The sequence below is a fragment of the Dermacentor variabilis genome, chromosome 5, assembly GCF_050947875.1.
Source record: "Dermacentor variabilis isolate Ectoservices chromosome 5, ASM5094787v1, whole genome shotgun sequence".
Taxonomy (NCBI): Eukaryota; Metazoa; Arthropoda; class Arachnida; order Ixodida; family Ixodidae; genus Dermacentor; species Dermacentor variabilis.
In genome coordinates this window covers 145,002,915-145,028,221 of record NC_134572.1, presented here as the reverse complement: position 1 = coordinate 145,028,221, position 25,307 = coordinate 145,002,915, and the positions used below count along the sequence as shown (strand labels likewise).

The window sequence follows — 25,307 nt, the reverse complement described above, 5'->3', positions numbered from 1 at the left end:
TCTCCTCGGTGATCTCAGCCAAAATCCTGCAGGCTCACTTACGAAAGCCGCAAACCCATTACCCTTCCCCCGTGCAGTACTGTTGAGGTGACCTCCTAAGCGAGAGACAGTTACGGTACTGCACTTATCTCTTCTTTTCTCATTCTAAAATCACTTACTACAACGAGCCAAGCACTAGGTCGAATCCACACGGAAGGCTTTCTCTGTAGTGCGCGTACGGGGGCACCAATCAACGTAGGACCGTTTTTCTACGGTGAACGGCCTCAACGTTACGGCGCTCTTCTCTGTAAGGTCGCGCCTATTTCGGCTCCGCGCAGAGTCAGACAAACAAGCACTGCGGACGTGAAAGCTCGGCTGGCGCAGAAAATGCAAGTCGCGTGCAGCCACGCCGTGGAAGACAAGGCGCGGTGAAAAAGGAGGGCATGCACGTAACGTTATAGGTAAAGCTATACGAAGAGACCGCCTTCGATAGGCGATATTTGCGACTGATGTTCGCACTATAGTGCAAGCCCCGGGAGCATATGTGTGCTATACGCATCGCTTGCGTGGGCGAGCAACAAGCCATAGGCGACGCACGGCCTTGAACCAGTTTCCTGTACCGTGCCTAAAAAAAAAGGGAAGAAAAGAAGTAGAAGTGCGACACGTGCGTATGCTTTTTTTTTTTTTTCGAAAGCGCTGCAGAGAGAGTGTCGCCGCTCGCGCATGCGCGCCCCCCTTTGGCCCTCCGCAGTCTTTCGTCCGGCGGGACACGTTTAGTGCCCCTGCAGAAGCCCAGAGGTCGCGGCAGGTAGCCGTCACGTGAGCAGCACGTGGTCTCGTATCCTCCGGAGATCCGAACGAAGTGGGAATGATATGGAACGCATATTTAAGCGAAGCTTCGATTGGCACGTCATGCTGATAACGCGCATGCCGTTCGTGACTTAGAAGGAAGTGCGGGCAAGACAGATGACGATTATCGTTGTGTGGCAAATATACATTTCAACACTTTTACACGGTGACCAATATACACCTTTTTGAGTGCGCACCCTTAAAAAAATTTGCACCCTTTGGGGCGTATTTTGTCTCACAACGATAATCGTCACTTGCCTTCCCCGCATTTCCTTTCTTTAACGCTGCGAGCCCGGTACTTCCTAGTCACAAACGGCATGCGCGTTATCAGCGCCACATAGCATTCTCGACAGAAAAGTAGCGACCGCAGCGTTTTCAAGAAAGGAACCGCGAGCGAGGCAGATGAAGACTATCGTTGTGGGACAAATATACGCCCCAGAGGGTGCAATTGTTTAAGGGTGTACAACGAGGGCACGATGGGCACCCATCGCAAGGGTTCCAACGCGGTATGTGAGGTGGGCTGACATCCTGAAGGCGTGTGCGACGACATAGCGCCCACACGCCTCTTATATAGCATTACTTAACAGAATTATCCGATACGTGTCTTCACATCGGCATATCTCAGCAGGTCTGGCGATAAACTACCACGTGACTTCGACAATCGTCCTTCGATTATTTATGCCTTTTTTTTTTCAAGTTAGTTTTTATAATAGCGACTGTTACATCGTGCCGCGGACCTGGAAAAAAAAAAGTTTGCTCACACGCCGCGGTTGGACGCGTAAAGAAGCATACAGTTTCCTTACTCTACGTCAGCATCTCTGTGTGTACGCGGACAGTGACCCTCTCCGTTAGTTTGCTCTGATAAGAACCGCTTCGATTTATCCCAATGTGCAACAGTGTGTGCACGTGGAATCGCGTGGAGACGTTATGCTGATACTGCAGACTGGATTGTGACGTCATCCGATAGCGTTTAATAAACACATGCTGTCATCTAGTTACAATAAAATTGTCTCACACGAAACGTCGATTTTCTTGAAGGACGGTTGTCACGCACCACGCAAACGTAAAGCCCCCCCCCCCCCCCTTTTTTTTTTCTTTCTAGTCGCTTCTAATTAATTGGGATGATGATATAACTGACGCCCAACAGGGTACATGGCGCTTCGGAAGGATATGCGCCAGTAACGTGCGTATGTCATCAATTTAAAGGCGAAAACAAAAAGCCCAACGAAAAAAAAAAAAAAGAGAACTACAGCGCCGCGGTTTGCAAACGATCGACGAGTTCCGGGACTTCCAGTGTACGTGGCCAGTTTAAAATCGAGACACCGGCTAGCCGTTATGCGCCACGTGCCAGACGCCTCCACCTGTATTGTTTACCGGTCCACGCCGGACGTGACGTCATTACGCGCGCGAGCTGTGAAAACGCGACGATGGTAGGGTTGTTTCGCAGCAACGCACGGGCGCACCCCCTCCCAGCCCCCTTTAGAGGAGATTTACGCTCCCGCTCACCTGGCACTCGAACTGCGGTTGAGAGACTTGGGCTGACGGGACGTTTCACATGTTTGTGTATATACATACACGCCGTTGCTCCAATTACAAAGTAATTGCTAGGCGAACTGTAGCGTCGTGAATGTATACGGCGTTTCCCTTAACCTTTTCTGTCCGCTCACGCAAGTAGCGCAGCTAAGAATCTTTTTCGGGGGAAGGCACGCACTAAGCAGCGGTAAGGGGCAGTGGTCTTCGCACGTCGTTTTATGCGAAGACCGCCGCCCAAATTACACCGCTTATCAACCGACTAGACCAAGAACAAGTTCTGTTGACCTTAGGGCACTTGTAACGGACACAGATGTAATACACACAATTTTCAGTACACACAAATTTCAACAGGGTGGTGGTCACGTGACCGGTGTGCCCTCACCCCCCCTTTCCCGGCTGCGCCCCTCCCTGGCTCGTGTATAATTGCCAGGTTGATGCCTGAAGAATTGAGAAGCAAGGAAGAATGTCATTGGATGTTTCCAAAACACACAATTGGGCTACCTTCTATTACATGCGTGTCCGTTACAAGTGCCCTAAGGTCAATAGAACTTGTTCTTGGTCTAGTGGATTGATATTTGGCAAAGCCATTGTAATCCAAATAAAACAGACATGAACACATGACCAGACATCACGTAGCAACCATGGTGTCCAGTAGTGTCTTCTGTGTGTTTTATTTGCACGAAAAGGACTTCAAGTGTTAAGGATAGTTGGTAACTGCACATGATTGCATGCTGACCAGTGCACTTCCAAAATCCCTAGACCAAAGGTATGGCACCATTTCTATAGCTTATTTTTTATTGTACAGTTATGTACAAATAGAATGTGCCTCAGAACACATCCGTAAAATTGCACTCCAGTGGTGAAATCAAGGCACTTGAAGTCTCGTACAGCTGCCCAGCAGTCCGTACTACACACAGACACACACACACACACAGACTCAAACTTTGGCAATGATATATGTACAAACCGTGTTCACATGTAATAGACGAAGAATGCAGAGAGCTGCACTTCAAGAGTCTTTAAATACTGAGGGCAGGTATTAAGTAAGGATGTGGAAAGCAGTAGGCACAATTGGCAGTTTTTGTCCTGAACAATAATAACAGGTGGTTCATTGCATTCAAATGTTTTGAGCCAACACATGGCAGTTTAGTAACATACAAGACATGTGAAGAGAGTAAAATTTTTGGCACTACAGGATATATTTTTGCAGTCAGTCCTAAATTTCAAATTTGCATGTCAAGACGCGATTCCGATACAAAAATTGATTAACACTGATGCCTTACTCTTCTAGCATGCCCCATTGGCCTTAGTTGAAGTATAGTCTATCACCAATACTTCACCCAATTCTCAGATATCTTTAAGAGAAATTAGTGACAAAAATGACAGACGGGATGGCATGAGTCTAAGAATGCAGCAGGAAAAAAAAAAAAATCTGCTGCTGATGAAAGGACGCAAAGAACACAACGAACTCGTGCAGGCCGCGTGGACAAGCGCGAAATCGAGAAAGATGAACAAGAGTGTCCAGCACTCATTTCTTGACTATGGAGTTGATAAGGTGTTTCTTGAGCCTGTCTGTCAGCTCCTCCAGATTCTTGACCTTGATCCTCAGGATTTCATTCTCCTGCTCGAGCTCTGATGCCCGCTTTTCCATCTCAAGCTCCTTCTCCTTGCGAGTCATCCGCGAGCGCCGAGAAGCCATGTTGTTCTTGACCCGCATTTCTGAATACCGGGGCTGAGCCGGCTCCTCAAGCTTCTGCAGCTTGGGGGAGCAGCGTCCGCTTGCATGAGAAGGGCCCGGTTCATCGAGAGGGCTGATGGACCGCTTTACGGACACAGTAGTGGTGGTAGCCGTCGACGCAGGCGGTGGCACTGGGGGCGGCGGCTGCAGCTGCCAGGTTGTCTGGCTCGCTGGGCTGGGACTGCTGTTGCAGCTGCTAGAAGGTGCAGATAGGGCATCACTGCTGCTGCTTGGAACCCGGTGACTCGAGTGCGATGGCAGGGTGTAGCACGACTGGCTTGACACAGGCGGCAGAACAGCTGTTGACTTTCCCTGCAAGGGCAAAAAAAGGTTGTGAGAAGCATCCATGGGAATGTTACAAACAAGTACGTAGACTGTGCCCATCGCACAATCTGCCTGAAAGCATTCATGCACGTAGACTCCACCTCAACTCGCCGACGGCAGACGATTGCTCAACAGAGCAATCAAATACGGTGGCCCCCCATTTTGCAGCTTACATGTTTCTTGCATTAAATTACACCCAGGAAAATGCCACCGAAGCCCTCAAGCTTGTACAATAATATTAAAGATGAAGAACACGTTCTCGAAGCTAGCAGTGACTGACACCTACCTCCTGTATCAATTCAGACAGGTCCTGGAAGGTCTCGTTCTGTTCCCACATATCCATTGTGGCTGGGGAATACGCTTGGCCTGGCAGGGCTGCCTCAGTGGTAGGCTTGTCGAGTGGCGTGAGCACTTTCTCCTGCGGCAGACCGTTGTACATCCGGGTTGGCGAAGGCAAGTCTGTCGGCAAGGATTCCAAGTGAGGAAGATCGAAAAGAAACACGTCATCCATTGGAACATAGGGCGGCACAGCAGACTCCTTGAGGTTGCTGCTGCCTACATGTGGCTTTGTTAGGTCATCGAAGAAAAATGAGGAATCACCTGCATCATAAGAACAAAAGTAGCACACTCATGAGTCACGCAGCTCTTGTGCTGACTGTATCACAAGTTAATCCACTTGTGGCTAGCCAACTTAAGATTCACAATGTGCTAGAAACAGGACGAAGGCACTTGTTCTGCGTAATGATCATGTTGCTGTGTCTTGCTCAAACAATTTTAAATGAAATAAGAGCAAGGGTGTGGCTTTAGCAGTGCAGCCTACAGCAAGCCATGATCAAGCCACTATTCAGACAGATGCTTTGAATTAACTACTTCATATAAAAAACTTAATTTCTATAGTTCTTCTGCAGCTGGTAAATGCAGTAAGTGAAAGCATGTGATAAATTGGGTGCATTAATTTGCTACACAGCACACGCCAGCCAAAAATTGCAGACGTGCACATTGGCCAAAGCAGACAATGTCTCAATATGTTACAAATTCCTCAAAAATGTGAACAGATGGATCAAGGCAGCTGAAACAGCAGTTTCGAATGTTTGATCTCACAAAAGCTCTCGACTCCTGTTGATGTCTGCATACACTGGCATATGTTAGTCGAGTAGAGGCGTGCTCACCTGTGTCAAGATGATTGCTGCTTGCGCTGGCATGCCTTGTTGATGAGTTGTTGAATGTTTCGCCCGAGACGTCGTAGTCTGCCTGGGTCGTATCCCTGTAGACTACACTGACGCAGTGGTGGTTCTTCGCCATCCCAGTCACGGACCACATACTAAGCATTGTAGGATTTGTCTCGCCTGCGAAAAAAAAAAAATAGGAAACATCATGCAAGTGAATGTTGTAAAGAGGTCGTATAAGTTTCCAGGCTGAGAAACTACACAAATTCAGGAATAAAAGAAAACAAAGATTTAAGTTTGGGTGCGCGTTCTACACGTCGGAAGCGATCAAGGTGGTGAAGCACGCAAGCAGTGTGCACTTCTCTCACTTACCAGTTGGAGTGAACTGCAACCCTTCCAAACCCGTTGCGAGCCGGGCGGTTTGTGCCGAAGGGGTTGGGCGCTAAGCGCGAGCAATCGTCACCTGCGAGAAAAAACAGAACCGCAAGCGCCAACTGTCAATTGAGTCCGAATTGCGCAACAGTAAACAAAAACAACCCACAATCATGTGCCCTATATTACACCACGATCAAAACCCGGCTTACTTTGGCGCACTTGTTGCGGCACGGCAGACCACTGACCGACGCGCGAACAGCACCAACGAGCGACAAAATGACGCGCTAAGCGCACGTTGTTCGCTTTTATGCGCGCCTGCGTATTCTTAGACCTGACATCATGTTGATCAGCCAATGGCGAGCGCTGCAGGAATGATGTCAGAACGCACCAATAGGAGGCCGCCAGTTTCTATCTTTACGAATTTCTTTTTTCTCGCGATTCTGGGAATCGCCGACTTGCGTAGAGTCGGTAAAGCGCTGTCACTCCCCCTTTTTAAATTTAAACTGAATATAAGTGATTACTAGCTAAGAAAATCATCTTTTACTGTCGTATAAACGCAACTGATGATTTAAAATGATTGTTTTACTGAGAATTTTAGTGTTATATACGACGACCTTTGGGTGCAAGCGACAACGGGAACAGCGTAAACTAATGGAGGCTCTGGCAAGTGGAGAGAAAGGGATGAGAGAGTTAGTGCGAGAGATTCGAAGCCTGTAAAAAATAAAACAAAGGCGGTGGGTCGTTAAGAGCAGGTTGCAAAGCGCTCTATCTATCAGAAATTTGATAGCTTATTGTATAACTGCAGCAACAACCGAGCTGCTTAAGCAAATGAACTCGGTCGGGCGAACGTGATTGTCTTAATCTAAAATGAAGAACTAGGCGCACATGAGGGTGTGATATCATTTACATGGCTTTCTTCAACACCGGCGGCGTTCGATGATCCAGAACCGTAATCGGCATTTGTCATTTGTAGCAGCAATGGCAGATTTACGCAGGAGAAAATCGTTCAAGTTAAGGTTGGGGCGGGGAGGGGAGGCCGGCCCGCTGGTCTGTCTGTTACCCCCCACGGAGCATGCTGCTAAAATAAACATCACACACCGGAAACGTCAAGTTGTTGCAGTTTTTGTTACTTTCCGCGTATCATTAAAAAAAATCGCTCGCTGAGAGACAAGCGTACGCGACATCTCGGTGCGTTTAGTTTACTCCTTATCCATTCCGTACGGACGTACGGAGCAAAACACGATGTGTCGTTCAGATAAAAAAACTAAAAAAGAAGGCCGTTCATCCGGGTACTTGTTCCGGAGGCGCAAAAAGGTCCGCCATATTGGGACTGTGTATTTTGTTACTGCGTGCGACAGTGTTAGCCTAAGTGAACTAAAGGAAGTGCTCCGATGTTCGAAGTGATATGTCATGAAGTTGACAAGGTTTGTATCTCGCCGAAGAGTGTCTGCCGATTGTGAATCGACGTAGTCTATGCGGAGAGATGGGCTTTCGATAGCTATAATGAGACGACGATTGAAGCCAAAGTGAGGACTCGCTCGTGAGAGCGATATTTTGGCTGTCCGGCTGTTTCCATTCCCGTCTTCGTGTCGACGACCGAGTGCAGACTCTGGTTCTGGATGTGTGCTGGTCAACGTGGCTGAAGCGAATGAAGATGGAGCGCAGAAGTCGACGTGTGCCGTGCGAAACACTCAGGATTAACCATCACTGGACTGTTTGTTTACTTGTGACGTCCTGCTTCGGTATCGCCATGGGTAAGGTCGCATTCGCTGCTTTCCTAACACTTTAACGTGTTTCGTACCTTTCGACTCCTGTATATTCGCCCGTTCGGTGTGTTTTATTCGAGCCACGCGTCTTTTACGTGGTGCGTGAGCTGTAAAGTTCACACGACATCGTGGTTAGTGAAGGTCGCCTTATCGCTCCGCTCGCAGGCAGCTTACAGGATACAGGCTGGCTGTTTTTGTGCGTGCGTGTAATTGTGTTCCCGGTGACTATTAATTCCGCAGGAAAGCCACGTGTCGTCGCTTTTGGATATTGTCTACCCGTGGTGTGACCCGTCGCCAGCGATCGCACGGGATTAATCGTCCCATTTCTTCGCGTATACTTATCAAGGCTGGAAGGGTCACGTGTGCTTTGCTTTTCTCCTTCAGGCGGCGAGCGCCCTTTTGAGAAACTGGGCTAGCGGAACGACTGTGAGAGCCCGCTGTGAATGATCCACCACGTAACCAGGAAAAGAGCTGGTATTGCCGTTATGCCCACGACGCCGTAGCGGCGGTCACATTTGGGAGCGAGCATATCGCGAGCCCCTTAACCGTAGCCACAACCCAGAGTCCAACGTCCCTACTGACGTAATCGTGCCGAAAAAAATCTCTTGTCCCCAGGCTTCGCCTGCACTTCCGCCTTCAAACATTGTGGTAGGGAGTTGCCGTCAAGGTTATATGTGAAGTTTTATATAACCTCCTTGGTTGCCGTGTTTGCTCGATCATCCCGTTGCCATGCTGCGGTTGATGGGTTTGTTGGGAACTCCTTAATGGGTTTGCTGGGTTTGTTGACGGCTCGGTGGGTCCCGCGCTCTCGCTTTCTTTTTTTCTTTTTTACTGCGGCACGTGCCTCGTGCCAGCACAGTAACCTTGAATTTGCATACGCCCTTTTTATCTTCAACACAGATACGCGATCGGTTTGTGTTGACGTCTGCGTTTTGTGTCCCCCCTGTTAACGACGTAAGATATGAGCGACTGCGCAGTGGCGAATTTTCAAAATTTTTTCCGCAAATAAAATAGATTGCTCCCCGTGAACTTGACGTTAGCGTAAACAAACCACCAGGAACATCATTGTTATCTTTACGGGTTGTTTTCTACTTATGATGTCAATAATAGTAAAAAAAAAGAAAGGGTCAATTGTTTCTGTCGCATTCTGACGTTGCTTTCCCGTGAAGCCGAATCGGTAGGAGCACGTGTAACAGATTTTAGTCGCTCGTCGAGATACCGTTAACCAACTGGCTTCCGCTTGGGAACATTTCCTGGTGATTTTCTCGAGATTGAAACCATCTGCGCGGCAGTTTCTCTCTCTTTTATTGAATTACCTGTGCCGAGCAGAAGTTTTCCTTTTTTTCTCATTTTTTTTTATAAAAAGAAAAATCTGCAGGAGCTTAGCGGTGCGCTGTCAGAAGCTTGCCGACATCGTTTCGGTTGTTTTTCTGTGAGAACGTTGGTCCACACTCGAGATATGGGAACACCTGAAAAAGTACTACACCCCAAGGCTGCGAAAATTCTGCGACCCAAGGGTGGATTTTTTAATTTTTTTTTTTGACGTTTGAGGTATTCCTGACAAGTGTGAGCCCGAAATGTTTTTCTCTCTCTCCACATTTGACGCGCTTACAGCGGTAACAAATTTTCAGAGCCAATCGCTTCCTGCACTTACGCTCAGCAATGTGGCAGTTTGGGCACATTGGTGCTCCGTGTTTAAGAACTGTACAAGGGCGAGGAAAACACGGACGAAAAAAGGCACACGCACATGCGAATGTGTGTGTGTACCTTTTTTCGTCCGTGTTTTCTTGCGCTTGTACAGTTCCTAAAAATGCACTCTCTGGTGCACCTACACATAAGGATCTCGTGAGCTTTTGAAAGGACAAGATTACTAAATCGGTTTAGTATGGTAAGGTGCTTTTTCAAAATTCTTGTTTTTATTAGTTCCGCGGGAAAAAAAGCAAAGCAGAAGATTTTACTCGAAAACAACGTGCCCCTTCCCTGCCTTGTATTTCGCGCCGAAATCTCTGCCCCGGCACGTCCGTGTGACGTCAATGACTTTAAAGTACGTCTTCCATATGAGCCATTTTGGCGCAGCCAAACTTCTCCAAACTGGTTGGGTTGACCCTTCTGTTTGCCAGAATGCTATGTACTCGTTCCTTTTTTCTTTCCTCCCTCCACTTTTAAAAAATTTTTTTGCCTATAAGCAACGTAACTAGACCCGCGTGAACAATGTCAAAACTCGTGACGTCACCGCGAACTTTAGCGCTGTTACTCAAGGGCGGCGACGCCAGCAGTTTGGTTTGGTATTGCAGAAACCTTACAGTTTTGCTTAATAGTTATGTTTAGCGTTAATTTAATAATTAAATGGGGGAGGAGCGTTCAGTTGCCCAAGCCACACTGTGAGCTGAAGCTTCTGAGAGGGCTCGAGATTTTGACCACCGGCATGTTTTTTTTACATGTCCATGTAATAAGTGCACAAGTGTTTTCACGTGTCTGTTATATTGGACTGCAGTCCGGGATTCGAACATGCAACCTGTGGTACTCGGTGGCAACATGTTGTAGCCACTGAGATGCTGTCGCTTGCCTGCCCTGTAAATTCAATTCAACTGCTCCACTCATTATCTGTACATTTGTGATTCAGCAGGTCAGTTTTACAGTCCTTCATGCACCAATTAATTATGCCCATTGAGAATCTACTTTGACCACATTTCTTGAGTGTTCACAGAGTTGTGAAAAGCGTTTAGCTGCAGAACAAAGTAGGGGTTTTCAATTCTTCAGTGAGTTTTGCCAGGTTCACAGAATATGGACTCCATGTGGGAACTCTCTGTACAGGAATGTCAGATATGAGAAGATGAATTATTTAATTTCTAGCATACTTGGAAAGCATGTTATCCAACCACTTAAAGAAATGTGCCCGATGAAAAACATTGTGAAAAACAAAAGAACTGAGCCCGCTACATGATGACATACTGTACACCGAGAGCAATGACTCAGCCATGTACTTTCCAACCCTTTTGCTTTTGACAAATGATCACAGCGCCTGAAGGGGCTCTGTCTGTACGCTGCATGGCAAAGGTCTCTTACAGTTATTTTCAATTATTCCCATCCTGCATCCCACTCCATTAAACCGCTGGTTATCTTCTCTCTGCATTACATGGCCTCCTGAACCTCACCTCTCCCTCTTAACGCAACTAAAATATCGGCTTTCATCATTAGCCCTCATAATTCATATTGCCATCTTTCTGCTTTTTAACGGATAGTGCATACTTTATTCAAATAGTCCAGTGCAGTTTAGGTGCGAGGTGCCATGCTTCTCATTCTTCTAGAGATTGCCAGACTCAATGGCAACTTGTAGATATGTTTGACGACATTAATCAAGCATGACAATAGCTTGGCACAAGTTCGCTAAAGCTGCACACATTGGCACATCTGACCCAACTGCGTTATCAGTCTTACTTGTTGCAAGTCAATTGTAGGGCTAAAGTCAATTAAATTCAGGCTTCATCAATTTGATAAACTGACATATGTCAGTGTAAAGGATTCAGAAAAGCAGTAAAAAATTATCCTGTTTTTTTGTTTTTTTTTGCCGTAAGTTTACATTGGTTGCTTGTAGATTGTGACTGTGTAATATTACATCTGCAGTTGTGGAACTGCTGCTACTCATGTAACTAGTTTTTGTCATTACAATGCATGATGTGTGCGTTACCGATGCCTGCGCTCACTCAACTGTTTGCTGCATGAAGTAAAATATGGCAGATGCTTTTCCGCATTGAGCTACTGCCGAGTTGGTGATTCAATAACAACACACGTAATACCAACACATGAAGCTTTTAACAATTATGCACTGATATGCAATTTGGGACATGTTGACACAGCTAGAACAAATTATTCAGCTTCATGTTTTAGGATGCAAGGTTTATTTTTGTTCACAGTCATCACCCTGATGCCTCTGACTGTTTTTTTCGTCAGGTGTTCCTCGATCGTTGCCAGTGTCTTGTCACTGCAGCATGTACCTTTTGTATCCATACCATTGCCTGCCACTTTGAATGTCTTCAAGCGCATGACTACAACTAGGTTAGTCAAGAAGCGTTGGTCTTCAAGTTCAAATGAAAACGGAAGCAACATTATGGAGTAGCATAATCAATTACACACAGCAGGTGTCAAGCTAGAACGTTTTCTTGGTTGCTTCACTTTTTTCATTGTACATTTTGTTGCGATTCGCCTGCGACACGTGGTTTTGCCGGCGCGACTGCGGCGGGGCGGCAGACATTTTGGCCCGATCGTCGTCGCCGCAACACTCATCGCCAGGTGTTTCCAGGCGCGACTGCGGCGATGCGACCGCCTAGGGATCATCCTCGCATTCCAGTCATTGTGCCCGAAACAGGCGATGCCAAAGCAGGGATCTCATTCCAGTTATTGGGCCCGAAACAGGCGATGCCAAAGCAGGGATCTCGTTCCAGTCATTGTGCCCGAAACAGGCGATGCCAAAGCAGGGATCTCATTCCAGTTATTGGGCCCGAAACAGGCGATGCCAAAGCAGGGATCTCGTTCCAGTCATTATGCCCGAAACAGGCGATGCCAAAGCAGGGACCATCTTCTCATTACAGTCATTGTGTCCGACCGGCAGCGCCACGACAGGGTGCTACGAGATCGTGCTCGACATGGTGCTACGGCATCGCTACGACAGTGTGCGTCACCATTAGCCCATTGTACATTCACGTGCTCGTCTTTTGAGGGGTTCCTTCTTGCCCTCAACTGCGAGAGTATAAAAACAGCTGCCCCCGGACGCCAAAAAGGAGGGCTCCGATTTCTTCTGTTGAGTGAAGTGCTCTCCCGTCTCTCTACTTCGGTCAACCTGACCGCCAACTCTTTGCGATGTTAAAATAAACAAGTTGTTTCGTTGTTACCAGTCGACTCATGCTTTGCCGGGACCTTCGGATGCTTCCAGTTGTACCCCAGGCCGCCAGGCCAACGCTACCCTTGGGGCTTGCGACCCAGGTACAACCACGGGCGTCAGCGCCGAGTTCCCAACAGATCGTACCAGCAGTCCGGATCCCAAACATCTGGTTGGCAGCGGTGAGATCGCCTACGACTTCAAACATCTGGTTGCCAGCGGTGAGATCGCCTACGACTTCAAACAACTGTCTGCCAGCGGTGAGATCGCGACAACGGAGGCCAGCAGCGAAGAGATGCAGTTGACTGTATGCTGAGCAGCTCAACGACGATCCGGGAGCAGTGCAACGAGCCCTGTGGGACGACTGGTTGCCTGCAGCGGAACGACTGCGTGGAATTCCTGCCTGCGAGGTTTGGTGAGTGCGGGACTTTCTTCTTCTGAGCTTTGCCAGGCTTTTTGTTAGTGTCAGAAACAGAGCTGGTAATTGTGGTTGTCGTTGCTGCCGGGTTAGTTTGCGGCAAGACAATAGTAAGCAGTAGAGAAAGCAGCATTCAGAGCAGCCATGGATTTGAAGTCGTTGCGCAAACCGAAATTGTTGGAGCTTGCAAGAGAGTTGGGTCTGGATGTCTCAGACAAACTCAGAAAACCAGAACTGATAAAGGCTATTCTTGAGTTAGAGGCTGAGGATGACGAGCTGTCGGAATGCCTTGAGACTATTGAAGAGAGGGAGACTGCAAAAAGACAGGAGCGCGAACTTAAAGAACAAAAAGAGAAAGAAAAAGAAGAGCGTGACCATCAACACGCTTTGGAAATGAAGCGTCTCGAGATAGAGATGGAACGCGCTCGTAATGGAAGTCAGGCACACGGTGCAGGAGAACGCGTATTGTTCAAAATGACTGACCTAATGCGGCCGTTTAAGCTTGGAGAGGACATTGGTTTGTTCCTGGTTAACTTTGAGCGAACGTGCGAGAAGCAGGGGTTCTCTCGGGAAACGTGGCCACAGCGCTTGCTCACTTTGTTACCCGGCGAGGCGGCCGACGTAGTCGCTCGCTTGGATAGAGAGGAAGCAGAGGATTTCGACAAAGTAAAATCGAGTCTGCTAAAAAAGTACCGGCTGTCTGCGGAGGCGTTCCGTCGGAAGTTTCGGGAAAATGAGAAAGGCAAAAGTGAGTCTTATACAGAGTTTGCGTATAGGCTTATGTCGAACATGCAGGAGTGGCTCAAAGAAGAGAAAGCGTTTGGTGACCACGATAAAGTTCTGCAGTGTTTCGGGCTAGAACAGTTTTATAGTCGGTTACCGGAGAACGTGCGATACTGGGTCTTGGATAGGCCAGACGTGAGTACGGTGGCTAGAGCCGCTGAGCTAGCCGAGGAGTTTGTGACGCGTCGAGCTCGCGGAGCTAAGGACGGTCAAAAGGGTGAATTTGGCTCGAAGTTTGAGAGGCCGAAGTTCACACCCATGAGAGCAAAGGGGAACACGCGTAGTGCGGATGCGAGTGGAAGCAGTGCGACCGAACCTAAGGAGACGGCGGCAGCCGAAGCCGAACGCAGAAAGCGGTTCGAGATGAGGCGAGCGGGCGTTTGTTATACGTGCCAGAAGCCGGGTCACTTTTCGGCGCAGTGTCCGGAAACAACACCAAAAGTTGTGTTTTTTTCAATAGGCAGCACGGACGAGAACATGAAGCTTCTCGAGCCTTACATGCGAGACCTCCTCGTGAACGGGAAAGAGTGCCGAGTGCTTCGCGATTCCGCAGCTACGATGGATGTAGTTCACCCATCTTACGTAGAACCCCATATGTTCACGGGCGAGTGCGCATGGATCAAGCAAGCCGTGGAAGCTCATAGCGTGTGTCTGCCGGTAGCAAAAGTGCTTATTGAAGGACCTTTCGGAGCGCTTGAGACAGAGGCGGCAGTGTCATCTATGCTGCCACCCCAGTACCCGTACCTATTTTCAAACAGGTCCGATCACCTCCTGCGCGAGAAGGGGCTTTTGTTTGGTGAAGCTAGTGTTCAGGCCTTAACCAGATCGAAGGTTCGGGAGCTCGCTGCAAAGGCGGTAGTTGCGGGGCCGACGTTATCAAACAACGAAAAAGGGTCAGAGGCGCAGCAAGCTGATATTCCGAGCACGCCCGAACTGAATAAACTTGAGTCTGTAACGTTAAAGGCGCCAGATACTGGAGAGGAAACGCCCGACGCGGGAAAGTTAGAAGAGCTATCTACTGATTTGCTCATCGCGCCTACGTCAGACGGACTTGATAGGTTGCTAAAAGTCAGCCGGTCGGCTTTGATAGCCGAGCAAAAAAAGGATGGCAGCCTGGAAAACGTGCGCTGCAATGTCAAAGAAGGTATCGCCAGGAAAACTGCGCGTTTTGTGGAAAGAGGTGGAGTCCTGTACCGGAAGTATCTAGACCGAAGAGGAGTGGAGTTCGACCAGCTGGTCGTGCCTCAATGCTATCGTCAGGATCTGTTGCGCTTGTCACACGGGGGTTCGTGGTCCGGACACCTAGGAGTTAAGAAAACTAAGGACCGTCTCTTGCAAGAGTACTATTGGCCAGGGTGTTTTCGGGACGCAGACCATTTCGTGAGGACATGTGACACTTGTCAGCGGGTGGGCAAACCAGGGGACAAATCGAGGGCGCCGTTGAAATTGGTACCTATCATTACGGAGCCTTTTAGACGGCTCGTTATTGATACTGTGGGACCTCTGCCGGTAACAGCCACGGGGTACAGACACATTTTGACTGTGATCTGCCCAGCGACAAAGTTCCCTGAAGCAGTGCCGCTTAAAGAACTCAGCTCAGTTGAGATAGTTAATGCACTACTGTCCATATTTGCGCAAGTTGGTTTTCCTGCAGAAATTCAATCAGATCAGGGCACAGTGTTTACTAGCGCTTTGACGACAACTTTTCTCGAAAGGTGTGGGGTAAAGCTGTTACACAGCTCAGTGTACCACCCACAGTCGAATTCCGTTGAGAAGCTCCACTCCGTCATGAAGCGCGTGTTGAGAGCCTTGTGTTTTGAACATCAAACTGACTGGGAGCTGTGTCTGCCTGGGGTGATGTTTGCGTTAAGAACCGCGCCGCATGCAGCTACGGGGTTTTCGCCAGCTGAACTGGTGTACGGTCGCTCGCTTCGATCTCCGCTTCGCATGCTTCGAGAATCGTGGGAAGGTAGGGGCGACGACCCAGTCGTGGTGGAGTACGTGCTTAAGCTCCTCGAACGCTTAAGAAGGGCACAGGAGTTGTCAGGTGAAGCAATGACAAAGGCCCAGCAGAAGGCCAAGGTTTATTATGATCGGACAGCCAGGGCCCGTCGTTTTGAGGTTGGCGATGAGGTCATGATATTGCGCACATCGCTAAACAACAAACTAGACGTGCAGTGGGAGGGCCCAGCACGAATTGTTCAGAAACTGTCGGACGTTAACTACGTGGTAAGTCTGCCAGGAAAGCGGAAAGCACAGCAAGTTTACCACTGTAATCTGCTCAAACCTTATAGACAAAGGGAAGCAGTGGTGTGCCTGATGGTAAACGTTCCTGAAGAGCTTCCGGTCGAGCTTCCGGGACTAGGCTCAGTGACGAACAGGGAAGACACCGGTCAAGTCATTAGTGACCTTATCAGTAAAGCACCGCTGTCGCCCGAGCAGAAAACCGAACTACACCAGCTATTACAAGAGTTTCAAGGTCTGTTCTCTGAGAGGCCTGGTAGGACTTCTGTACTTACTCATGATATAGAACTTACCCCCCCAGAGCCAGTACGATCCAAGGCGTATCGGGTGTCACCCCGCCAGAGCGATATTATGGAGGCTGAGGTAAAGAAAATGCTACAGCTCGGTGTTATTGAGGCAGGTGAGAGTGATTATACCTCCCCTTTGATTTTAGTTGAGGTACCGGGCAAGGAACCTCGTCCTTGCGTCGACTACCGCAGGCTTAATTCCATCACTAAGGATCAAATTTATCCGATCCCTAACATCGAGGAGCGCCTTGAGAAAGTTAGTAGCGCTCAGTTTATTTCCACCCTAGATCTTGTCAGGGGTTATTGGCAGGTTCCACTTACAGAAGAGGCTAGTAGGTATGCGGCGTTCATTTCACCGATGGGAACATTCCGTCCTAAAGTGTTGAGTTTTGGTTTGAAGAACGCGTCATACTGTTTTTCAAGTCTCATGGATAAAGTGTTGCGGGGACAGCAAGAATTCGCTTTACCGTATCTAGACGACGTAGCGATATTCTCCGCATCCTGGTCTGAGCATATGACACACTTGCGGGCAGTGCTAACCCGCCTGCGCGAAGCGGGCTTGACAGTCAAGGCTCCTAAGTGCCAGTTAGCACAGGCCGAGGTTGTCTACCTCGGTCACGTGATTGGTCAGGGTCGTCGCCGCCCCTCTGAAATAAAAGTGGCCGCTGTGCGAGACTTTCCGCAACCGCGCACAAAGACCGATATTCGGTCGTTCTTGGGTGTCGCCGGCTACTATCAGAGGTACATCCCTAGGTACTCTGATATCGCGGCTCCCCTGACAGATGCTCTAAGAAAGACAGAGCCTCAAACAGTCGTCTGGGACGAGACAAAGGAAAGAGCTTTTAGCGCCCTAAAGAGTGCCCTAACAAGCCAGCCTGTGCTACGATCGCCAGACTATACAAAAGGGTTCGTTGTTCAGTGCGATGCTAGTGAGCGAGGCATGGGCGTTGTACTGTGCCAACGGGAAAATGGAGAAGTAGAACACCCCGTCCTGTATGCTAGTCGTATGCTGACCAGTCGTGAGCAGGCGTATAGCGCCACCGAGAAAGAGTGTGCATGTCTCGTGTGGGCCGTTCAGAAATTGTCATGCTATCTAGCCGGCTCGAGGTTTATCATTGAGACGGATCACTGCCCTCTCCAATGGCTGCAGACCATCTCTCCCAAAAATGGCCGCCTCCTGCGCTGGAGCCTCGCTTTACAACAATATTCCTTTGAGGTGCGTTACAAAAAGGGGAGTCTCAACGGTAACGCCGATGGCTTAAGTCGAAGCCTCTAACGTAGGAATCAGCCTCAAAATTGTTTGTTACTGATGTTTTTCTTCCTGAGGCAGGATTTTTTTTTAACATATTGCTTTTGTTTAGTGTTTCAAAGTGATGATATGCTTTCTAGTGCAATTTTTCAATTTGTGGACGCGTTCTGAGTGATGCTAGACTACTGTAGGGAACTAGGCAGTGGTATAAAAAGGGGAAAGAGCCTGGCAGGGCTTAGTGAGGGTTGTGCCGTGCTTGCTGACTGAGCGGTTGAGTTTCAGCGTAGTTCTAACGCTTGCCGGGAACGAGAACAAAAATGTGAACTCTCCCGAAGTCACTTTGCAGTGTCCCGTGCGAACCTGAACGAGAGAACGAGGCCTTCTCTGTGCGCTGCGCTCAAGAAACGTCGAGGGACGCCCGACTTCGGTTATGAGCATCATCGAGCGACATCCCTCCGGACAGCGGATGCAGTCCCCTGTCCATCGGGATCTCCTTCCCCCGGCGGGGCGGTCTGTTGCGATTCGCCTGCGACACGTGGTTTTGCCGGCGCGACTGCGGCGGGGCGGCAGACATTTTGGCCCGATCGTCGTCGCCGCAACACTCATCGCCAGGTGTTTCCAGGCGCGACTGCGGCGATGCGACCGCCTAGGGATCATCCTCGCATTCCAGTCATTGTGCCCGAAACAGGCGATGCCAAAGCAGGGATCTCATTCCAGTTATTGGGCCCGAAACAGGCGATGCCAAAGCAGGGATCTCGTTCCAGTCATTGTGCCCGAAACAGGCGATGCCAAAGCAGGGATCTCATTCCAGTTATTGGGCCCGAAACAGGCGATGCCAAAGCAGGGATCTCGTTCCAGTCATTATGCCCGAAACAGGCGATGCCAAAGCAGGGACCATCTTCTCATTACAGTCATTGTGTCCGACCGGCAGCGCCACGACAGGGTGCTACGAGATCGTGCTCGACATGGTGCTACGGCATCGCTACGACAGTGTGCGTCACCATTAGCCCATTGTACATTCACGTGCTCGTCTTTTGAGGGGTTCCTTCTTGCCCTCAACTGCGAGAGTATAAAAACAGCTGCCCCCGGACGCCAAAAAGGAGGGCTCCGATTTCTTCTGTTGAGTGAAGTGCTCTCCCGTCTCTCTACTTCGGTCAACCTGACCGCCAACTCTTTGCGATGTTAAAATAAACAAGTTGTTTCGTTGTTACCAGTCGACTCATGCTTTGCCGGGACCTTCGGATGCTTCCAGTTGTACCCCAGGCCGCCAGGCCAACGCTACCCTTGGGGCTTGCGACCCAGGTACAACCACGGGCGTCAGCGCCGAGTTCCCAACAGATCGTACCAGCGGTCGGATCCAAAACAATTTGTATGGCAGTGGCTGTCTAAAAGTAACAAATGCTCTTTGTGTGCCAACTGTATCACAATGATGGAAACTGGTTGGCTTCATGTCATTTCTGCCTGTCTGTGTTGGAGGTTTATGTATTGAGGGCAAATCTCAAAATGGCTAGCCTAGATAGTGAATATGCATGTGCTAGCAGCTGTGCTTGTTTTGTTGCAGCTGTACTCTTAGGCTACAATGGTTTAGTGGCTCAGTTCAAACGTTGCACTTACGTCAGTAGCTTCGGGATTCGTGTATTGTAATGATCCTTTTTTTCTGCCTTAGTCATTGGCCTGGATGCCGCACCTATTTCCACTATCGACAAGCCTGCATGAAAGGTGACGAGAAAGAAAAAAAAAGCTGAAATTGATATCTGCAAAATATGGACCCTAAAAAAATTGATCATTACAATATAAGGCCCCAGTTCTTAATTTGGGAGAGCTCTGATATGCAAGGCACCAATAGGGTTGCCAACTGTCTTGAATTTAATGGTACAGTCCAGAAAATTTTAAATAAATCTTCCATGTCCAGGCTTGCCCCAGTCAGGACGGGCAAATGCCCCAACTTTTCTATTTTTCTACTGAATAACAATGACCAAGCCATGTAGCTTTATCTCTATAAAGCTTGACAGCGTGTATGCACGTTCTTCACTTTTGTCTTCTGTTGCACTGTTAGGAACATAAAAGCAGTTTCGTCTTTGTTGTGGTTCTAGTTCTGTTGTAGGCTCTGAGCGTTCACACCACCTCTATCTGTCATCATCATCAGCCTGGTTGCACCCACTGCAGGGCAGAGGCCTCTCCCATACTTCTCCAACTACCCCGGTCATGTGCTAATTGTGGCCATGTTGTCCCTGCAAACTTCTTAATCTCATTCGCCCACCTAACTTTCTGCTGCCCTATGCAGGAAGCATAGTTGCTTCATAAAAGAAACACTCGTGCAGTCATTTAAGGACACTTTATTCTCTGTCTTTCTGCATCTTGATTTAGGCACAATCTTGCTTCCTCATTGGAGCACCCATGTTTACATTGGTAACACCATCGGTAGTATTATGTAGTTCGTTCCTATGATGCTACAACCAGTTTTTTTCAATCCTATTTGGCATATACTACCCAGGAAAGCAGCATTGTCATTGTCGATATACTTACGTAAACTGCGGTATGAAGTCATCTCACAGGAATTTGCAATTACTTCTGTCTAGCATGAGCTATGATATATCCATTATCCATATTCACTCTAATCCATACTTTCATCTTCCTATTTCTCAATGTTACGTTCAGCATTTATTTCTTGTCATTGTTGCAATCACACCAATTGTGATCACATTTCACCGTGTAATTTATGAGTTTGCAAAGCTTCCTTAGGCGATCACTATTATCACCACTTGAGTCCTTGTCCTTATTTCTGACCTCTTGGAGGTGAATTGCAGTGAAATTTTCTAACTGTATGGAAAGCCTAGTTTCTGATAGTGTAGATGTAAAGCAACCTCAGTGCAAAATTTTACATTTGAAATATTAGCTGATGCGTAATGAAAAGCTAGGAAAAATGGATGTTTTCATACCAAACTAAAAAGAAAAATGCCACCATTACCGCTTGCCTGAAATGCTGCAGAACCTATAGCATTGAGAACCAATGTGGCTTCTTGGCATCACCTCTGAGATGAGGCGGCACCCACTGCACTCCGAAAACCTCATAAGCTTTAGTCTGGAATTTGCATCACATCCACAAAGCACCAGGTGCATGTGTAACCTGCTTAGGTGCTACTTAAAGGCTGTTGATAAGAAAATGTGGAAATCGCCAGCCCTCCAGCTTTGCCAAGATTGCTTCAACAATGTACACCTACCCATTTTAACCTATTTAGCCAAAGTGAAATTCCATTACCGTTGACTTTAAAAAAGGGAGAAAGGTCGATATTTAGTTTAGTACTTGAAAGGCAGGTATTTTTTCAAAATATTTGTTTGATTGAGCTAGCAGTTTTCACTATTTACATTCCCCTGTTTAACATAATTCTAAAATGTTTGTGTGCATCATCATAACTAACTTTCCTTTGGCACAATCCTGAATGTGCAATAATGTTGAGAAAAAAAAAAATTTCCCGATCTCAAGCCTGTTCACTTACAAAGACAAATTTCCGCTTTGAATTGAAAAGTGCAGTTAAGGTCATGAAGCCATATTGATTTTGTTCCAATTCTTTTTCCCACTTTGTCAGTAGTCCAAGCTGTGCTTCTTCTATGTTAAGCACAAGGATTGGCTGGTCGTAGTTTGGTGGATGGTAAGAATGGAATGGAATAGAGCAAAAGAAATCGGGACATTGTGCTGCAAAGCATAGAATCATAGGTTCGATTCCTCGCTCTGTTGGCTGCATTTCAGTGGCGGCAAAATGTAAAAGCTTGTGTACTTAGATTCGGGTGTGCTTTAAATAATCTTAGGTGGTCCCCCACTGTAGCATCGTCCCTCATAAATCCTTCTGTTACCTTGGGACATTAAACACCATATTTTGAATTGAATGGCATGTGGTTGCCCACTATGACCTTCGCAGTGCTTTTTGTTTTGACATGTTTGTTGTCCTAGCCACTGTGTGGGTTGTATCTCCTTCATTTGCAGTGTACACATTTGCATGCACAACTTGTTTTTGCTGCGTCTGCCCAGTAGTGACAAGACCTATGGACATTGAGGTTTGGGTAAATTGAACATTCCATTTACTTAATGTGGCTCCAGTTCACTTCAGGGCACAGTGAATTGGACGACCACTTAGCCGAAGGCTCTGTCGTATTTGACGGGATGTATATGCCACGTTCCATGAGCAGTCGTGAAAGAGTAATTTTCCTTCTCGTAATGCTTGCACCCAATTAGTTTGTGCCTGCACTTTGAGTTGGTGATTCAATTGTTTCTTTACGAAGCAATGCAGCATGACAACTCGACGCACAAATAATATTTAATTGCTCTAGGGCAAACTCAATAGAAGATGCACAAAGTATCTTCTAACCACCTTTACCTCACACCTTGACATGTTTTACAAAGCAGTCACCAGTGCTTTGAAATAAGAGTTATTTAAATTTGACACTTTTGACTGAACGAGGTGCCTGCTTTTTGGTACAGCCGTGAGCCCAGACCGGCCGCCACCCAGCCTGATGCGGTGCGAGTACTACAACGAGACGTTGTGCCAGGGCTCACCAGGTGCTGATGGCCTGCCCCTTCCGGGCTGCAATGGCTCTGAGGAGTGCCGGCCAGGGGAGAATGAGAAGGGCAACCTCTGCTATGTCCTCTGGCAGAACAACAGCGGCGTGCTCAGCGTCAAGCTCAAAGGCAAGTAGCATGGCTGTCTTGTGCGCTTGCAGAGGAAGAGGATGGTGCCAGCTACAGACAAATGTAGCCTTGCCAAAGCATGCCGGCTATGGCTCCACCCGAGCATCTCCTTTTAACGTGTAGGGATAAACATACATGAAAATACGCAGTTCATTGCAGAATATAGAGGTAGAACGTTACCACTCAACCAAATTTACCACGTGGACAGCTTGTTCTGGCTATGAGGGTGTTTCTTGTCTTCATGTGTCCTCGTGCCTGCTTGTGCTATACATTTGGGCGGTCTTGCGCATAAAAGAAAGGCGCATAATGCCTCAAGAGTAATACTTGTAATTTTTCGTATAAGTAACAGAAAACTTGGCTTGTGAAATTGGAGTTGTGTGTGGAAGGGAAAAGTGTTGAAGACCTGTGGGCTTCTGTTTTAACGCACTGCTGCTACTCACCCTAGTCTCGTTCCCTTTTTATTGCTCACTAAATTTGGTGGGCTATGTTCGTGTGCAAAACCAGAAGTCGTTCAGGGCCTGGGTGTGTTACCAGCTAAAGGGTCTATAGACTAATTTGGTGTGCCCTTTAAAGGGACACTAAAAGGAGAAAGCATTTTAGCTGTGCTTGTAAGTCATACTTCCACAATACCAAGAAAGGCAGTCCTAGCACGAGAAGATGCTTGGTAAGCTAGAAAATACTCAAAAACGAAAGACAGATGGCAACGCTGTTCTGATGTTCCCATACCAGCTCGCAGTGATGTCATAGGTTTTAACGGCATCTGCTCCTTGCTAATTTTTTATTGGGAAAGATTGACTGCATTGTATTAAAATATAGCTAGACTGACATTAGCAAATTTCAAAAACGTTTACTGAGCTGGAACTACCAAAATACGAAAAAGTACTTTGAAATCCGTGATGTCACACTAATGTAACAATGGTGGGATACCGGTGCAAAATTCTAAAATTCAAATTTCAACTTCAGTTTGTTGTTCTGATAATCGATTTAGTACTGCGAGATTAATTAAAGAAGTTTTGAAAGAACGTTTGATCAGTATGAACTTAGTTGGTGTTTCTCATGTCAGTTTAACAATGGACAGTACTGTCAAGTTTCAGATCATGCTAGAGGAATATTTTTTATTCAGCTACGTCCAGCACTCTTTATCTTGTTGGAGAGCTGTTGTAGAATCAGTTTCATAGGCTTCTCTTGTGCCACATGGAAAAGTGTTTAGTCTTCCTGGCATTAGGGGAGTGGCTGGGGGTGTGTGGGTGTCCCAAGGTGTGTTCGGGAAGTGGGCGTTGCAGGATGATGATGGGGGGGGGGGGGGGGGAGCACCCCTGCCTCGTGAGTGAACTGCACGTCACGCTTACTTCCTTCCCTTAATCGATCGGGGCAGTGGGAGAAGATGCAGTTCCTTGTCTATTTGCTACGTCACAGGATGCCAAAGGATGCCTCAGCGGCGCGTATATTTTTGCATGGTTATTGTGTTTTGTGAAAGGTACAGTAGGCATCCGCTTTCTAGATGTAGCACAAAGAAGGTAAAAAAAGAAACCCACACAAGTTTCTCACGAATACACCTTCACAGTTAGAGAAAAGCTCTTCCAATTGAGCTAATCTGCCTAGTATTTGGTAGAATGTGAGCAAATACAGTCGAGTGCCTTTATAACAGTGGACTGCCAAAATCCTTCGTTATGCAAGTCATTTCATTTTAAAGAGTGTGCATAGTACTGCTTGCATTAGAGCAGGCTAAGAGCATTTAGCTTAAGAAAGCCTTTGTTGAACGTGAATTTAAGAGATACACAGTGAAAGATGCTGGAAATTCTTTTCTGCGCACTTCATCTGACTTAATGAGCAACCACAGTGAAACCTGGGAATGACACCGAGTACAGCTGGGAAAAAATTGAATGTCTATTGCCTCTCTTGCCATCAAACTTATAGGTTCATGTGTAGGCTCTGCATCACTTTGCTACTTCATCACCCTTTGCCTTCCGTCAGTTCCGAGTAGATCATCACGTTGGTGGAACGGGTTGGAGTGGGCGGGGATGGGGGCGTCGTATCAGTTACTATGAATACCAGACCTTCCCATGCGGTCTTTGTTTTGAAGTTGACTCTGCGTGCTCCTTATTTGCACCACAGTTCATTGCCAGCTACGGAGGGAACTGGTGACACTGCTTCGTGCATTTGTAATAAGGCAACAAATCGGCCATGAAATCGTTCATTATAAGTTCACTGTGGAAGTGTTCACAATGCACATGAAAAATAGCAATGTGGCCGGAATGTGCTGACTCTTTCATCTTACAGGTCGTTTCATTACGTAGGTCTTCATTGTAAAGGCATTCAACTGTGGTTGCCGTCGGCATTGCAACGCCCTCCCAGCAACAGCTCCCTCAGAGTGAGACCCACGAGGCGTTGACATAATATGTGCTGCTGGACTAGTTGGTTCACGATTCAAACTTAAAGGGACACTAAAGTGAAAAATGATTTCTTCTACATCAGTAAATTACCATTCTACAACACCAAAAACACCACTCTTACAACGGTAAGCCAGAAAAAGTGCAAGAACGAAATACGGGTAGCGACGCTTACTTAAGTTCCAGCACCTGGGGGCTGTGACGTCTTGGATTTTGATGGCATCTTCTAGGGCCTACTAATTATATATAGCGGTACTGATCGACTACATTGTGTTCTAAAGGAACCAAATATTAAACATGGCTAGTTCAAGAACACTTATTCAGCCAACGCGGCCCAAATGCGAAAACAATACTTTGGAATCCTTGACGTCACGCTGACGTACTGGCGCTGGGGTTTCGGCACGAAATTCAAGTACTGATACTTGAACCTTCATTTTCTCATCTAATAATGAAACTATTTTTTTTAAATGACTGCCTGCAGGGTTCTCAAACAATGCTTCATTAGTCTAGACTGATTTATTGTTTCGCTTTAGTGTCCCTTTAAGAATAGTCTAATGTAAGGCACAGACATTAAGGTAAGAACCAGCATCATATTTTTTTTTTTGTTGATTTCTTTTCAAAACGAGGTAAAAATAAATAAAATGAA

At 47.3% G+C, this 25,307-nt stretch overlaps 2 protein-coding genes across 5 annotated transcripts in view; one reads left to right on the top strand and one right to left on the bottom strand.

The window, feature by feature from the left end:
- Positions 1 to 3,138: 3,138 nt before the first annotated feature.
- LOC142583213 (uncharacterized) lies at positions 3,139 to 6,309 on the bottom strand. 3 transcript variants are annotated; one of them, XM_075693574.1, is made up of 5 exons: positions 6,174 to 6,309; positions 5,962 to 6,052; positions 5,593 to 5,769; positions 4,710 to 5,023; positions 3,139 to 4,411 (listed from the first exon to the last, which is right to left on the bottom strand). In XM_075693574.1, the coding sequence occupies exons 3-5, from the start codon at positions 5,750 to 5,752 to the stop codon at positions 3,890 to 3,892; spliced, it is 996 nt and encodes a 331-aa protein (XP_075549689.1). In that variant the 5' UTR covers positions 5,753 to 5,769; positions 5,962 to 6,052; positions 6,174 to 6,309; the 3' UTR covers positions 3,139 to 3,889. The 3 variants fall into 3 exon arrangements, with proteins under 3 accessions (XP_075549689.1, XP_075549692.1, XP_075549691.1); XM_075693577.1 differs by having other exon boundaries at positions 4,710 to 4,882; XM_075693576.1 differs by lacking the exon at positions 6,174 to 6,309 and adding an exon at positions 6,131 to 6,149.
- A 104-nt stretch (positions 6,310 to 6,413) lies between these two features.
- The window catches only part of put (activin A receptor type 2 punt), a 57,451-nt gene continuing 38,557 nt past the window's right edge, over positions 6,414 to 25,307 (top strand). Inside the window, exons 1-2 of one of the 2 annotated variants that reach the window (XM_075693569.1) lie at positions 6,414 to 7,718; positions 22,065 to 22,271. In XM_075693569.1, the coding sequence (XP_075549684.1) occupies positions 7,613 to 7,718; positions 22,065 to 22,271 (313 nt within the window). In that variant the 5' untranslated portion in view covers positions 6,414 to 7,612. The remainder of the gene's footprint in view (positions 7,719 to 22,064; positions 22,272 to 25,307) is intronic. The other variant, XM_075693570.1, reaches the window with a different exon arrangement.

Excerpts from the sequence above, each read along its gene's own strand:
- LOC142583213 (XM_075693574.1), bottom strand. The coding sequence starts at position 5,752 with ATGCTTAGTATGTGGTCCGTGACTGGGATGGCGAAGAACCACCACTGC. Across the intron at positions 5,024-5,592 it reads CAGCAATCATCTTGACACAG|GTGATTCCTCATTTTTCTTC; the intron begins GTGAGCACGCCT and ends CTTATGATGCAG. Across the intron at positions 4,412-4,709 it reads TGTCTGAATTGATACAGGAG|GGAAAGTCAACAGCTGTTCT; the intron begins GTAGGTGTCAGT and ends TTGCCCTTGCAG.